This window comes from Carcharodon carcharias, chromosome 8 (genome assembly GCF_017639515.1).
Source record: "Carcharodon carcharias isolate sCarCar2 chromosome 8, sCarCar2.pri, whole genome shotgun sequence".
NCBI classification, from domain to species: Eukaryota; Metazoa; Chordata; class Chondrichthyes; order Lamniformes; family Lamnidae; genus Carcharodon; species Carcharodon carcharias.
In genome coordinates this window covers 19,343,161-19,360,233 of record NC_054474.1, presented here as the reverse complement: position 1 = coordinate 19,360,233, position 17,073 = coordinate 19,343,161, and the positions used below count along the sequence as shown (strand labels likewise).

At 46.7% G+C, this 17,073-nt stretch overlaps 1 protein-coding gene across 1 annotated transcript in view; it reads left to right on the top strand.

Moving 5' to 3' along the window:
- The window catches only part of LOC121281412, a 72,805-nt gene that overhangs the window by 45,501 nt on the left and 10,231 nt on the right, over positions 1 to 17,073 (top strand). Inside the window, exons 12-15 of the mRNA XM_041194356.1 lie at positions 1,003 to 1,341; positions 1,420 to 1,689; positions 7,879 to 7,986; positions 16,510 to 16,563. Coding sequence (XP_041050290.1) covers positions 1,003 to 1,341; positions 1,420 to 1,689; positions 7,879 to 7,986; positions 16,510 to 16,563 — 771 coding nt within the window. The remainder of the gene's footprint in view (positions 1 to 1,002; positions 1,342 to 1,419; positions 1,690 to 7,878; positions 7,987 to 16,509; positions 16,564 to 17,073) is intronic.

Genomic DNA, 17,073 nt, shown 5'->3' with positions numbered 1-17,073 from the left:
ATTTTTACAGCCCTATAAAAGTGCCATTCAGCCAGACCTAGTATATTATTAATAACAGAAGCTTGACCTCATTTCATACATTTTAATCTTGCTCAAATAAACATAAAGACATTGATAAAGCAGATCAAAGATAGATTAATCTATTATAACCTCAAAAATCAATTTGACTGATTGACAATCAATCAAAGTAAATATTTCCCTTCCACCTATCTAAACAGCCTCCTGCTGAGCTAATCTATGATTAAGTCTTGGAGATTAGCCTAGCATTCATAATGAGGCCATCTGGTGAACTGTATCAACAGGCACAGATGGCTGGACATTTGTTTTTCCATTTGGATCATTTCTCCTATAAAGCACCTTGTGATGTTTTATTTAATTAAAAGTGCTATATAAGTGCAAGTTGTTGTTGTTGTTTACTGAGTAGCTTATTGGCCAAGAAACACCCCTGCTCCTCCTGTCCCACAATCAGTTCTGTAAAGTCAATTGTCTGATGGATCCAGCCCATCTTTTATTTTATATGCTCCATTCCTGAAGCCTGGGAAACCTGGCTAGCAAAGGTTAGAAATGGAAAGGCTGTTAAAAAGAAAGCACATAGACTGCTAATCATTTTCAGAGCTCGGATTGGTCATCGTCCTCTTGACACAAACCCACTTGTGTTTGGGTGTTAAAATTACTCCCATTGGGCTTGAAGTATTTATTGATGATCAGTTGCTGAGACTGTTTAAAAAAGTGGTAATTCTCGGATGTCAGCAGGGAAACATCACTTTGGTAAGGTCCATGTTTGGAGCAGATGGACTTTGTACCACAACCCAGTGTTTAAACAGTAGTCAGTTTGGGTCAACAGCCAGTGTATCCTGATCCCGACCAATTTCCCTGTCCCAGTGCTGCACACCCAGCTGATTTATGCCAGGAGGGTGATGTTTGTCCCTGTGGAAATTCACAATATCCGTAACTCAGCAGCTATAAAAATCTAACACCTTGTCTTCTGTCTCTCTGTTACAGATTTACACAATAAGAAATATACACTTTATCGGTCAAGCACAGATCATAGTGAACTCGACCTGATTTGTGAAGCTCATTCTGAATCCACTAAAACTAAATGGACCTGGTCATCACGTTATTTTCAGAATCAAGACAAAGAAATAGCTTCTGCTTACAAATCTCAGTCCATTGATCTAAACAGGACCTACTTTGGGAAGCGTCTGGCCCCCACAAAGACAAATTTTAATGGCAAGAATTTCAGTGTGAGGATTGTCCCTGTTCTGTTTGAAGATGCTGGAGTTTACACATGTATTTCGGGGAAATATAAAATGGTGACCATTAAACTAATCACAGTTAAAGGTAGGAGATAGAATGTTGCTGCTGTTTTCAATGATCAAGTCAGTGTCTAAAATGTAAGTTATTTTCTTGTTTACACAGTGACAGCTGAACCATCTGATGCAGTGACTGAGGGAGACACCATTACCCTGACCTGCTCTGTCTCTGAAGCCACTGAATCAATGAGAATTGTTTGGATCAGTAGTGATGGCAAAACTGTTGTAGAGAAAACATTGAAGGAAGAGAAACAGGAACAGGGTTTGTTACAGCTGATTATTCAGAATGCTGACCAAGACAGAAGGAACTGGACATGTGTTTTGTTTCATCAAAACACCCCCAAGATTTTAATTCCATATTATCTGAAGGTTAACGGTAAGTGTCTCAGGTTTTACTCTTTATATAACCTCTATTGGAAGTTCTTGTCACTTACTGCTCTTCTATTATGGTGACCTCTTACATTTCATATTCTATTGCACTCCATGGGTGGAATTTAATGCCTCCCGAGGGACAAATTTGGAGGTGGAGGGGCATTTAATTGGGTGGGGGTGTGAAGAATGGGAACCCCACTATCTTCTCACCTCCTCCTGATTATGTATGGGGGCAGGAAGACTCCACTAAAAGACCTCATCCCGCCACTTCATTCACCACTGCACCTCACCCAACCAGCAGCGGGTGGGAGGTATCACTAGGCAGGGAGTCTAAAAAGCAAACCTTGTGGGCTTCCTGGGAGCAGGGAGGGTGGTCCCTCATTCAAAGGCACTCAATGCTTGATCAACAGGCCTGGAATCAGGACGGGGTGGGGCCGGGGTGGTGTTGTATGTTGTGCCTGCATGCCATTCTAATGTAAAGATGTTCAGCAGAGCAAGGGTTAATGTGGGATTGGAGAATAACACCGCCCACGGTATGATGCATAGAGTCACATGGTAATAGACTGGGAGAACAATCTAGAGAGAACACTCTGAAAGCAGCCTGCATGGATGTAACAGCACCATAGAATCATAGAAAAATAGAAGCAGGAGTAGGTCATTCGGCCTCATGGCTGATCCTCTATCTTAACACCATACTTCTGCTCTCTCCCCATCCCCTTGATGCCTTTAGAGTCTAGAAATCTAACTATTTCCTTCTTAACTATATTCAGTGACTGGGCCTCCACAACCCTCTGCAGTAGAGAATTCCACAGGTTCCCCACCTTCTGAGTGAAGAAGTTTCTCCTCATCTCAATCCTAAATGGTCTACCCGGTATCCTGTGATTGTGACCCCTTGTTCTAGAACCCCCAGCCAGAGGAAACATAATAGGAACGTAAGAGCACAAGAACTAGGATCAGGAGTAGGCGATTCAGCCCCTCGAGCCTGCCCTGCCATTCAATACGATCATGACTGATCTCATTTCAGCCTCAACTCCAATTTCCTGACCTCTCCCCATAACCTTTCAACCTGTTACTAATTTAAAAATTGTCTATCTCCTCCTTAAATTTATTCAGCATCCCGGCATCCACTGCCCTCTGAGGTAGTAAATTCCACAGATTCACCATCCTTTGAGAAAAGTAATTCCTGGTTGGTTCCACAACATACTGCTCCAAGAAACAATCTCTAATATACTCTATGAACTCTCCCTTGAGGCTACCCTTGCCAATTTGATTAGTCCAGTCTATGTGCATATTAAAATCACCCATGATTATTGCCATGCCTTTCTTACATGCTCTCAGTATTTCCTGGATTATACTATGCCCTACTGCATAACTACTGTTTGGGGACCTATAGATTACTCCCACCAGGTACTTCTTTCCCTTGCTATTTCTTATTTCTACCCAGACTGACTCTATGTCTTGCTCTCCAGTGCCTATATCATTCCTCACTATAGCACTGATCTCTTCCTTTACTAACAAAACTACACCATCTCCTTTTCCTTCCTGCCTATCCTTCCGAAACACTGAGTACCCTTGGATATTCAACTCCCAAACCTGTTCTCCCTGTAACCATGTCTCAGTAATCACCACCAAATCATACCTATTTATCTTTATTTGCGCTGTTAACTCATTAGTTTTATTCCGAATGCTATGCACATTCAGAAACAAAGCCTTTAAATTTGCCCCATTGTCAATTTTCCCTACGCTTATATGATTCTTTGGTGCAATATGATGTTCACACACTCTGTCCCTTCCTTTCAGTTTTTGATAGCAATCAGCCTCATCACTAACCTGCATTCTTACCCTCTCCTTAAACTGTGATTTTTTATATTTCCATGCAACTGAACCCCCCCAAAAACTATTTAGTTTAAAGCCCTATTTACAATCCTAGTTATGCGATTCTCCAGGACACTGGTCCCAGCCTGATTCAAGTGGAGCCCTTCCGAACGGAATAGCTCCCTCTTTCTCTAGTACTGGTGCCAATGTTCCATGAATTCGAACCCACTTCTCCCACACCAATCTCTGAGCCACACATTTACCTCTTTAATCTTATTGACCTTGTGCCAATTAGCTCATGGCTCACGTAGTAATCTGGAGAACATTACCTTTTTGGTTCTGCTTTAATTTAGCCCCTAGCTGCTCGTATTCCCTCAGTAGAACCTCTTTCCTCAAATTACCTATATCGTTGGTACCTACGTGGACCACGACACCTGGATCTTTCCCTCCAGGTTCCTCTGCAGCCCAGATGAGATATCCTTAACCCTGGCACCAGGTAGGACTCTCGATCCTGGCTACAGAGAACAGTATCAATTCCCTTAACCGTATTATCCCCGATTACAACCACATTTCCCTATTGTCTCCCCACTTGAATGGTTCCCTGTACCACGGTGCAATGGTCAGTTTGCTCATCCTTCCTACAGTCCCTGCTCTTGTCCACATAGCGAGCAAGAATCTCAAACCCGTTGGACAAGGGCAAGGGCTGAGGCTCCTGTAGTGCTACTTCCTGGATCTCTCTACCTGCCTCGCTCATAGTCACACTCTCCTGTCCCTGACCACTGGCCAAATTTAAGGAAGTAAATCTATGGGGTGTGACTGTCTTCAAAAACACAGCATCCAGGTAACTCTCGCCCTCCCTGATATGTCACAGTGTCTGACGCATACCATGCATGACAGTAACCTGGGATCTGTAAACAATAAATGGTTCATAGTTAAACATGCAAGTCTCAAGATTTCATCATTGAGACATCCAAAGAACCCATATTACAACAGCGGGTGGTGGTGCTGAGAGCCAACCCCTGTTCCATTCTTCCAACCCCTTCCTCCTGGTTAGCCAAAGATCCCCTCCCCTTATTTTTCATCCTGGCCTCACTCACCTGTGGCTTGGGTCCTTCGTCGATCTTAGGTCTCTGGTAGGTGCATTCCCAGCAGCAGTCAGCACTCCCGATGTTGCTGATGGACAGTGAAGATCTGCTGGCCTCTGATTGGCCAGCAGCCCCCGGCGGACGGGGTTGGCATCGCTGGTGTCCTAAATCCTGGTGAAGGCCTGATGCTTTCAGTGCTGGGTGGCTACTTAATTCTGGTGGGCCTTCCCCAAATCGGATGGCAGGGGGCTCCTGTTGGCTATCCAGCTAACGGGTGAGACCCCCGTTTCCATCGTTAAATTCTGCTCCCCTGTACAATCATAGATTTTCACATATAATCAGTTTAATATCAAAAGTCAAACTATATAGCTCAAAGCAATTGAGGCAGGCTAAAATGGAGTCAATTTTTGAAAACAAAACATTTGGTGTCCTTTCTGCTCCTGTAAGGAGCCTTTTTAGTTTTAAATGCCCTCCTTCCAAGTGCAACATATCTGAATGCCTTCTATCCAGTGTTGCTATGATGGGAATTGTGACATATCAGGCCCACTTTTAATACAGAATGCATTGGGAGTGGTGGGTGTCCGACAGTGCAGAGGGAAGCTGTGAAATTCTGCCAGTGTTTTTTTTTTAACTTGACCACCTTATTATCATTTTAATTCTGGGCTTCCTGTCCAATTGGTGGCAGTAGGTGTGATATGGATCCCGCTTGACCCAATCTGAAGCCCATTGTTCAAAGGGGCTCTCCAAACAGGCAAGATGAAGGAGTTTGGTATTTGGAGTTGGGAAGAATAGAGAAGCAACCAACAGAATAGACAGCTGGGATATTGAGGAAGTGTATGGAAAGAGAGGAATGGGGGCACCAACATTGGCTGTGAGGAATGAAATGCCAGGCTTGAGAAGACATAATAAGGTAGTGGGACTGAACACACAGCAAGATGTAGGTGATTATGTCACTGTACTCACGTTTCCTGACCTGCTTTGGTCACAAAACTGATTTCTGTGCTGAATCCAGCATTGTGACACTGCACCCCTGTTGCTGACCTCCTCCATGTTTCCATTCATATCATCGTGTTGGCAGCTGCTTTCTTCTTTCTCCTACTGCTGGGAACAGTATGTCTCTCTGACCCTCACAGACCCCAGCAGTATGTCCAGAGAGTCATCACTGAAAAAGGCTCAGGCTTTGCCTGTATGGTATCCATTCTGGAACCTGCTTCTTTTCAGGCCAACTCCATCTCCTTCAACTTGCATGTTTCAAGAGGCCCTTTAAATACCAGAATTACAATTGATTCATGAGGCTCTACAACATTCCCACTGTTCCTGAATGGACAGGATCAATATTGGCTGAAAAATAGGGAGCAGAGAGTGATGGTCAATGGATATTTTTCGGGCTGGAGGAAGATTTGTAGTGGAGTTTCCCAGGGATCGGTATTGAGACCCTTGCTTTTCCTGATATATGTTAACAATCTGGACCTTGGTGTGCAGACAATTTCAAAGTTTGAGGATGATACAAAGCTTGGGAGTGTTGTGAACTGTGAGGGGGATGGTGTGGAACTTCAAGAGGACATAGACAAGTTGGTGGAGTGGGCAGATAGGTGGCAGGTGAAGTTCAAAGCGGAGAAGTGTGAGGTGGACGTGAGTAGGAAGAACGTGGACAGACAATATAAAATGAGGTGTGGAATTTTGAAGGGGATGCAGGAGCAGAAAGACTTGGGTGTATATGTGCATAGATCATTGAAGGTGGCAGGACAGGTGGAGAGAGCAGTTATTAAAGCGTATAGTGTCCTGGGCTTTATTAATAGGGGCATAGAGTACAAGAACAGGGAGGTTATGCTGAATTTATATAAGATACTCGTTAGACCTCAGCTGGACTGTTGTGTACAGTTCTGGGCACCATATTATAGGAAGGATGAGAACGGATTGGAGAGAGTGCAGATGAGGTTTACAAGAATGGTTCCAGGGATGAGGATCCTCAGCTATGAGGATAGATTGGAGAAGTTGGAACTGTTTTTCTAAGAGAGGAGAAGGTTGAGAGGAGATTTGATAGAAGTTTTCAAAATCATGAGGGGGCTGGACAGAGTAGATAGGGAGAAGATTTTTCCACTTGTAAAAGGATCAAGAATGAGAGGGCACAGATTTAAAGTGATTTGCAAAAGAAGCAAATGTGATGTGAGAAAAAACTTCTTCACACAGCAAGTGGTTCAGGTCTGGAATGCGTTGCCTGGAAGTGTGGTGGAGGCAGATTCAATCGAAGCATTCAAGAGGGCATTGGATGATTATTTGAATAGAAACAATGTTTAGGGGTACGGGGAAAAGATAGGGCAATGGCACTAGGTCATATCGCTCATTTGGAGAGCCAGTGCAGACACAATGGGCTGAATGGCCTCCTTCTGTGCTGTTAGGATCCTGTGATTCTGTGATCCCAGGTAAAATTATAAAAAAAGTAGCTGAGTTGGAAAAGATACTGACAGACGTGCTGCATTTACTTCAGGGCTTCTCATTTGACATCAAACTACATCTTCTACTTGTACCAGCATGTTTCAAGACTAAAATTAGGGTATGGAATTTTGTAGTCTAAAAGGAGGCCATTTAGCCCGCCCTTCTTGTGGTGGCTCTTTAAAAGAGCCAGTCAATGATGAGGCTCACTTCCCTGTTTTTTTCCCCACAGCCCTGCATCTCCTTACTTTTCAAGTATTTATCCATTTCGCTTTTGAAAGTCACTATCAAATCTGCTTTCACTGCTCTTTCAGGCAATGCACCTAGATTGTAACAACTTACAGTTTAAGAAACATTCTTCTCATCTTTCGTCTAGGTTGTTTGCCAATTATCTTCAATATCTGTTCCCTGGCCAGTGGAAACAGCTTCTCCTTAATTACTGTCTCAAATCATTTAACCTTCTCTGCTCCTGGGAGGGCAATCCTAGTTTCTCTAGTCTCTCCACATATGGAAGTCCCTCTTCCTTGGTATAATTCTGACAAGCCTCCTGTGCACTCTCCAGATTCCTTTAAGCCTTCTTAAAGTGGGGTGCCTAGAACTGGACGTCACAGTCCAGCTGAAGCCCAACCAGTGACTTAGATGATTTTAGCCTAGCTTCTGGTCTTTTATGCTCTCTGCCTATATGTTGATAAAGCCCAGAAAGAAATGAGTAGAGGACTCGGTGCAGACTTGATGGGCCGAATGGCCTCTTCTGCACTGTGATTCTGTGATTCTGTGACACGACCGCCCTTAGGCAGATCCCTTTAAAAAAAAAGTTAATCTATATACTAAATTTGAATCTGTGCTTATTCTCCTGACAGGTGATTACATTTTTAAACGTACCAATGTAGTTATTTTTGTGAGTCTGGCTCTTCTCCTCATCATTATCCTGGCAGTGGTGCTGTATCTAAGAAGGTTCAAATTTCCAGGTAAGATATGGAAATTGCTGCAGCCAATTTCAGCTTTCATACTTTTAAGGAAATGTGAATGTAACTCATGATTCCCAAAATTAGGACTGACTATTAAATCCCTGTTTAAAATGAAAGAATTAGATAAACAGATTTTTCTATGTATCAAATATTCTACAAAGACAATAGTTCCTGAACTGGTAGAATAACAGGAGCTGTACACTAGAGGGTGTAACTACGCACAGATGCATATCAACAGCAACAACTGGTATTTGTCTAGCGCCTTTATTGATGCAAATCCATGCAAAGTGCTTTGCAGGAGTGTCACCACACAAACAAAATTTGACACTGTGTCATGTAAAGGGCTGGATTTTACTGGGCGCCATGGACCCCCACCCCTCTTATCCTGCTAAAAGGTCAGTGGGGACCCCGCTCACGGAAAGGAGGGCTGCTCCGCTGGCATTTAACAGCCAATAGGCCAGAGGCAGGATCCACGTCCCTCAGAGACAGGGAGTCGCACCTCAGAGAGCTGCTGGATAGCTCTGTGCTCCCAGCAGCGCCGGGGAGTGGGGTTGGGGGGTGCGGGGAGCACTGGCCACTGCCTGGACTACAGGCAGATTCCAATGGAGATCATTGCTGGAGCCGGACACCAAAGAAAGTGGAGGAGATGTCACAGTGGGCCAGGCTGGCAGGCCTCAGCAAATGGGGTGAGGTAGAAGGTCGGAGGGGGGGGGATGTTGGGTAAAGGGGGAAGTGCGATATTAGTGGCGTGTCTCCGATGGACACAGGGGACCTGCAAAGGAGCTCCCCACTTGCCGACATCAGCATGTGCAACGAAAGCTGCCGAGCTACCATTTGGCATGGACCTCACCCTGCCGTGGGTAAAATAGTAGCGGGGGTGGGTTGAGGCCCTCAAGTGGCCATTAGTTGGACACTTAATGACCACAGGCCCAAGGTCTGGCAGGCCAACAAATCCTCCAGTGCTCCCTATGGAGTTCCAAACAGGCCAGGGCTGGGTGGGTAGGCAGCAGGAAGGTCACGTGCTGGTTTTTAAGAAGTGTCCCCATCTTTAAATCTACCACCGGGCGAGTGTGAAATCTAGCCCAAGGAGATGTTAGAATAAGTGACCAAAAGCTTGCTCATAGAGGTAGGTGTTAAGGAGCTTTTAAAAGAAGGAGAAAGAGGGAGTGAGGTGAAAAAAGGTTTGTGGAGTTGATTCTAGAGGATAAGGTCTAGGCAGTTGTCAATGATGGAGCAGTCGAATTCAAGGACGTGCAAGAGGCCAGAATTGGAAGTGTGTTGAGTTGTGTCCCTGAAGGACAAGTGAGGCCAGGGAGGGATTTGAAAATAAGGATGAGAATATTTACATTTTAACAAGCAAAGTATAATCTGGGGCACTCAGTAAGTAAGATTTCAAAATAGAGCCATCTACAAGAGGAACAGATTTAATGGGTTGATTGATCTTTATGTTCCATACCCTTTTGCAGCTGGTTGTATTTGGAAATTGTGGGATAGTAGCATAAAGATAATGATATTAGACAAATAATCCAAAGGCCTGGATTAAAGATCAAGGGACGTGAGTTCAAACCCCACCATGGCATCTGGGGAAATTTGCATTCACTTGTTTAATGAACCTGGAACAGAAAGTCTGTCTCAGTAATAGTGACGATGAAACTACAGGCAGGATCTTCCCATTGGCGTGCGGGGGCTAGGCCTCACACGCACGTGCGTAAAATGATGTGCGGTGATGTCGGGTGAGCATCGCGACGTGTTATTTCGTTGGGCGGGTGCGCAATGATCTCTGATGCGCGCCCGCCATTAATTAATGGGCCACTTAAGGCCCTTGAGGCCCCAATCGAACACAATTTTTCGGCGCTCATGCAATCTTCCGGTCGGCGCACGGGCACAACAGGCAGGCGGATCGGACACATTTGTATAAACCTCATCTACGGGCGGGATAAGGAGGCTCAGTGGGGTCGCGAGTGTGCTCTGTCAAATACTGATGTTTCAAAGTTACTGATACCTGCCTGTGTGATCTGCAATACTTCAAAACACATACCAGCTGTTTGGTCTGGACTCACAACCTTCAGGTCAGCAGTGAAGAAGCTTTTTTGGGCCTGCATGTTTCAGCAAGCCCTCCCTGACCCTGGGAATGGGTGCTGAGCTCTCCACTGGAGGCAGCTCCTCTGAGGAGGAAGGGAGGGCTAGAAGAGGGAGGAGGCCAGGAGTGCACATTCAGCCTCCAGGGGAGCCACCTTTGGGAGGACAGGCGCAGGCACTAGGGGTGCAGGGCCAAGAGGTAGTCCAAGGTGGAAGGGGCTGCAGAAGACGCCACTATCTTGCTGCCAGGGTCTGCAGGAGGCAAAGCAGCTAACTCATATGACTGAGGTGCAGTGCCGAAGGAGGCTCCGTCTCTCAAGGGAGACAGTCAATTATATCTTTTAGATGATTGAATCTGACATCTCTCCTAACTGTGTGGGTGGACACCCCATGCCAGTGGCTCTAAAGGTCACAGCTGCCCTCAACTCATAAGCCTCTGGCTCCTTCCAGGGCTCAGTGGGTGATCTTTGCGGTGTCTCCCAATCAGCTGTCCACACTTGTGTCAAGCAGGTTACAGACGCTCTGTTCAGACGGGCATTGACCTTCATCCACTACTATTGGGACCAGGCAAGTCAGACACAGTGAGCCAGAGGCTTTGCGGCCATTGCTGGCTTCCCCCGTGTCCAGGGTGCTATAGACTGTACACATGTGGCCATCAAGGTGCCAGCAGGTGAGCCCGGTGCCGTCGTCAACAGGAAGGGCTTCACTCCATGAACGTGCAGATAGTGTGTGACCACAGGATGCTGATTCTACAAGTCTGTGCAAGTTCTACAAGTTCTCCACAATCTTGCGCTGGAAAGAGGGGACGCTGTGGACGTTGAAGATGTAGATGCATTGGCTGCGGATACACATGATGGGTCCAGCAGTGATTCCGAGGATGAGCACGCACAGGGAAATGCTGAGAGGGTGAGCACTGACCCGGGTATACTCCAGGGAGGCAGCGCTACCCGGGAGGCTTTAATCTAGTTAGCACATCACATATGGACCTCCAGGAGAAGCCTGGGCTGTGGGCTTCATATTCGAGACCTAGGTGCAAAATCTGCCTGGTTAGGAACATTAACTAAGGTCCTTGTTACTAAATCTGAATGTCCCACAAAGCACACATGACATTATTGGAAACCATCCACCTGCAGAACAAAAGAGGCACCCTCAGCCATGGTGACATGTCTGAATTTAATATTGCAACCAAAGAAACTTAATGAAAATGAAAAAGATGTTAAAAATCACACCAACTCATAAAGACCTCATTGTGGGCCAACACAATAGCACCAGTGATAAACCCATGGTGTGCCTAAGATACCTTATGTTTACATTTCCGGCTGCCACTTCTTGGTTCTGCCCCTCACTGGGACTGGCATCTGAGACAGCCTGCTGACTCTGCTGTCCTGTTGGCCTCGATGACCTTGGCGGTTGTCCTCTGGCCCGTGGATCCTGTGCAGGGCCTGCCTGGGAGGGAGCTGCCAGTTCCACAGCTGGCATCTCCCCAGTCATCGCAGCCCCACCGGATGTAACGGTCACTGGGAGAGAGGCAGAGGAGCTGCCGCCCTCATCTGGAGCGCCCTGAGAGGAGCCCACAGAAACAATAGGCAGCTGCTGCGCTCACTTGAGGTCACTTTGGACCTCCCTGCTCACCGTGAATGGATGGGCACCGAGCTGGGAAATTTGGTGCCCACACCATCTCCCACACTGGCAGCTGAGGTCAATGCCGGTGTGAGGGTTTGCTGGTCCGAGCGCATCCCCAGGAAGCCCTGATGGGTCTCCTGGAGGAGCCTCTAGACGAAATTCACCCCTCTCTCTAGGTAGGACGCATGGTGCTCAGATATGTGGCTCATTGCTTCAGCAACAGTCCGCGTAGACGCCTCTGCCACGGACAGCCAGCCAAGCATAGCCTCACGTATCTCCCCCATATGCTCCTGCACACCCGGCCGCATTTCCTGCGCCTGCTGCGTTGCGGACGACTCCACAGGCACATCATCAGACACCAACTGAGCATGTTCCTGGTCCCCTGCAGCCCTCCAACTGCTGGCGCCATGAGAACTCTCTGCCTCTGCCAGCTCCTCTAGCGACTGTGAAGTGCCATCACCGCTGTGCCCTGGGACACTAGCTGATGTTCTAATTTCCACTGAGGTGCTAGTATCTGTGCTGGTGCCTGCCTGGCAGAGATGGTGTAATGCTGGTGTGACTTCAGGGCCCTCAGGTGTGAGAGGGAGCCTCTGCTGCTCTTCCTCCCAGCCCTGCTCCACTGATGCTAAAGGAAGAACAAGGACATTGGATCAGTTGACATGGAGACAATAACAAAGTGCATCCCTGTCCCTCGGTTCATTATGCGCTCGTCCTTCCATAAACAATGGTCAAGCCATGTTGCAAATTTCAATCACTGAACATTCAGCACTGCCATGGCTGCTGGGAGAACAATGGTGACCTCGCTGTTGGGCAAACATACCTGCCCGTGGCACCCCAGCCTCGCCGACACCAGTGGACCTGGGCAGATGGCACCTCTCCAGATCTAGGGCTTCCTGCTCGAAGAGGCTGAGAATCTCTAACTGTGCCGGCCCTCTGCAGGTCCTTGCCCACTCGGCTGTATTATGAACATTCTTCTCCTGAAAAGGAGGGAAGAGCATTGATTAGTGCTACTTGTACCTGGACTCTCTTTGTGGACAGCCCACCCCAACCAGATTGGGACATTGCAGGGCTCCAGTGCTCCTCATCCAGCTGCTGCCGAACACTCACACAAAAATGCTAGGCCTGCCTCCACACACCCACCAACAACGCCCCCCCCACTTTGGCCAAATGCTGCCTACATCATATCAGGCACCACACGGTCAAACCTTCCAAAGAAAGGAGACACAAGCACGTGGAGCACAGAGGACAGCAGATCGATCGGTGCCACACCATATTGAAGCTCCCCTCCCAGTATGTCATCACCCTGACTTTAGCATGTCCTGAAGTTCCAGCTGTGCGCCTTGGTCTTGGTGCAGCTCCTCCGGGTTGCCCCCAAAACAGTCACGTGGGTCTCAGTGTAACACGTGCTGCGGGGGCAGAACACATCTCTTCACCACCCTCTCAGGGTGACCTCGGCATGGGCAATATCGGCTGGCCCACCCAGCGAAGGATACATGCCGTCAATGATTCAATGCAGTCACTGCACTCAGAGTTGATGGGGTGGGGGGCACCAGGGGGGGAATGCCTTCTTGCTGGGTTAAGTGACCAATGCCAACATGGTACTCATCCTTCCTGAGTGCAACAGGTTATTGAAGCGCTTGCGACACTGGACACAGTTGCGCAGCACCACGTCGCGGGAGCTCACCACCCCCGCCACCTCCTCCCAGGTATGTGTGGTCATGTTGGGAGGGCCTCCTCCTCCCACCCTGTGGTACCAGCCCCTCCCGCCGTGCTGCCACCTCCTCGAGGAGGGCAGCAAGGCAATCATCAGAAAAACGAGGGGTACAGTGCCCCCCTGCCCTACCCTCCTGCCTGGCCTGCTCACCAGCAGCGCTCTGGGAGGCCCTCCCACTGGCCATGATTCAGAGCCTTAGAAAGGCTGCAGCAACTTTTTAAAACAGGCTGCCTGGTCGCCATTGGACCCGGGGGTCATTGCAGTCCCACCGCCGCCCACCCACTCCCTCTTTCCCCGGGAGCCATGATTCACACTCGGTGGGCCTTAATTGGCCAGCTGCATAAACTGGTGGCGTGGACCCGATCACAGGCCATTCAGTTGTAGCTGGCTCACCAGCACCATCTCAAGGGCAATTAGGGCTAAGCAATAAGTGCTGGCCTTGCCTATGATGCTCGCATCCTGCGAATGAAAAGAGAAAATGATTTGAAGGGCACAAGGCTAAGCCAGTATATTATAAAATTCCACAGAGCTTTATTCATTTTTTGACTGTCAGGAATTTTATCCGGGAAATTTACCTTGTCGACTTGAATAACGTTCCTTATGTCCTCGAGTTTTACTTACCATTGTATTTATTCATTGATTCATGTGTGGTCTGTCCGAAGGCAGGCCCTTGACTCATTGTCTGCTCATGTTTTAACCTGAGCTATTTTTAATTGTCAGTTTTTGTCAGTGGTGGTATTGCCATTGTCTTCTACTCTCAGGAGCAGGGTGAGGAGACAGGTTCCTAGTCTACCTCTGCCAAAACAGGAATCAAATTCACGCTGTTGGCATTATTCTGAACCACAGGCTAGCCATCTAGCCAACTGAGCTAACCAGCCCCTACCCCAACAGAGGTATATCCACATTTGTTCAGGAGAGGATTCAGCTCAGAAACCCCAATCAGCTTGAGTCACTACATTCAAAGAAGAGGGTGCAATCCTTAGGGGAACATCTTCCCTAGTGACACTTACTGGTGGAAATGCAGTGTTGATTCACTCATGTAGGTTTTTTCAGAAAATATAATTTTTGGATATAGTATAAGGGGAATTTGAGACATAACACACGATAAGTGCAACATGCTTGGGAAGAAAGGTTATCTTGGCCCTATGGTTCCCAAAGTTCTCATCCACTGGGGTTTTCTTTCTGTCTGCGTCAGTTGGAGACTAATTAATAGAAATTGATTCTGTGATTAGTCCAGAACTCCATAATTGCTGGATCATGTGAAAGGAAAGCTGGGGGTATATCACCAGAATGATTTACTCCCATCTCTTGCCCTCCCCGGGGAGAGACGTGCCTCTGATTGTTGGATATATATCCATGGTCATATCTGTTCAGACATAATTTGCCTCAATTGTGCTGATGTCCACAGATGAGTAATCTAAATATGCACACTGGCCATTTCCTCAGTGGTAGCAACAATCTGTTAGTGCCCATGTAAATAAATTCCTAAAATTAGGGAAAGGTGATAAGACAACTTATCTCATATGAAATAAAGGCAGGAGGGAGCTTGCATTTATATAGCATCATATTCAAAAATAATATTTTCAGGATTTAGGCATCGCTGGCATAGCTGGCATTTATTCCTACTTACCCACAATACAAATAAGTGGCGTGTTAAATCACTTCATAGGGCAGTTAAGAGCCAATCAAGTTTGTGGGTTCTAGAGTTACATAGGCAGACCAAGTAAAGATGGCAGATTCCTTCTTAGTTGGGTTTTTGTGACAATCCGATAACTTCACGGTCACTTTTATTAATACAATATTTTCATTTTACAGTATGTCTTTTACGCCTGAATTCAAATTCTCAAGTTGCCATGGTGGGATATGAACTTGTGTTTAATGGATTACTAGTCCAAGCCTCTTGGGTGTACTCCAGGAAGATTCCAACAGGTTCTCAAGATGTCTGATAACACTTCACAGCCAGTGAATTATTTTTGAAATGTGCTTCCTGCCCTACCTGCAGACAAATTGGATAATGAAGATTCTACCACGTCAGATAAGATGAATGATCACTTAGTCAGTTCTTTGCTGCCGTTGGTTCAGAGAGAAATTTTCACCAGGATGTTGGAAGAACTCTATGGGCAGAATTTTCTGCCTGCCGGGCGGGCAGGCCTGACCCAATCTCCGGAAAGCGGGGAGCCAATTCCCGCTGGAGAAGCGGGCCCTGCCGTCATTTTACATGGGCGGGCCAATTAAGGCCCGACCAGCATGATGTCCGGCGGGAAGCGCTGTGCACTTCCTGTGTGGGTGAAGGGGGATTCCCCAAAAGCGAGAGTGCGCTCTTTCACGCATGCGCACGAAAGAGTGCACATCTCCCTGAGGCTAAGTGCAGCCTCAGGGAGATCACTTCCACGTTGAAAAATATTAAAAGCAGAAAAAAATTCCCTAACATATCCCCCTCATGTGACAATATCACATGAGATGGGACATGTTCATAATTTACATAATAACTTTATTAACATTTTTGAAACCCTGCATGAAACCTCATCCCGTCCTTGGATGAGGTTTCATGTTTTTTCTAGTTCCCGCCGGGGCTCCTTGCTGACCTGCCAACCTTAAGGTTGGACGGGCAGGTCCTTAAATTGTTTAAATGATCCTGTCAATGGCCAATTGAGGCCATTGACAGGTCAGTGGGCCCGCAGCTGATTTTGCTGCGCCCCCCGCCTTCCTGAATATTTAAATGGGGTGGGGTGACATCAGGGGTTCCGCCCAATGTCATCCCGTGTCAGCAAGCGGGCCCCACCCCCTGCTCGCCGATGGCAAAAATCTGCCCTATCTGTTTTCCGATATCCAACTGACAGGCAGGCAGAGTTTCATGTTAATATCCCATTCTCCTCTGACAATGCAGCACTCCCACAGTATAGCACTGAGGTATCAGCTTGGATAATGTACTCACATCCAAGAGTACAGCTTGAACCTGAGCATCTTCAACCAGTGAATAGTTTGAACTGCAGTACAATGCCAAGCCTGCAACCATCTGCACAAATTTACTGAGTTTATTTTTTAGAATATATGAAATTTATAAGGAAAACTGAATGCATTTTAATCGGTGATCTCTGTATGAACAGGTTTGGAAAATCAAAGGCAGAAGAAATCTCCGCAACCAGGGGAAAATATCGAAGGTGCGTTTCAGATTTATTCAAAAGTTAATGAGATGCAGCAAATGCCAGATAAACGCTAATACAATGTTCCACTTGTTTTGGGCAATTATGTATCCCCTTTGCAATTTCCACTCACATTTAAGGAGGTACTTAAACACAGAAATGTTTTGTCTTTGTTCTGTCACATTTAATATCTCGTAGGATGCAAATGCATTTTCTTATCCTTCACAATCACTTCCCATTTTTACTGCCAAGTCTACATTGCAGATTCCTGTTATTTACATACTTTCTGTAATAAGTTGACGTACTGGACAGGTTTCAAGCAGAAACTGATAACTTTATTTCAGACAGCATTTCAGATGCTACGTGCTTGTACCAAGTCCTTGATGGAAAGCTCTGCCACCTGGATTACCTGTTATTCGGGCTCAATGATTGGAGTCTCCAAGAATGGTCACGTGACACCTGACAGACAGTGTAAGAGACTGTATGCACAATTAGTACATTTCTTCCCCCTTTAGTTTTTTTTACACT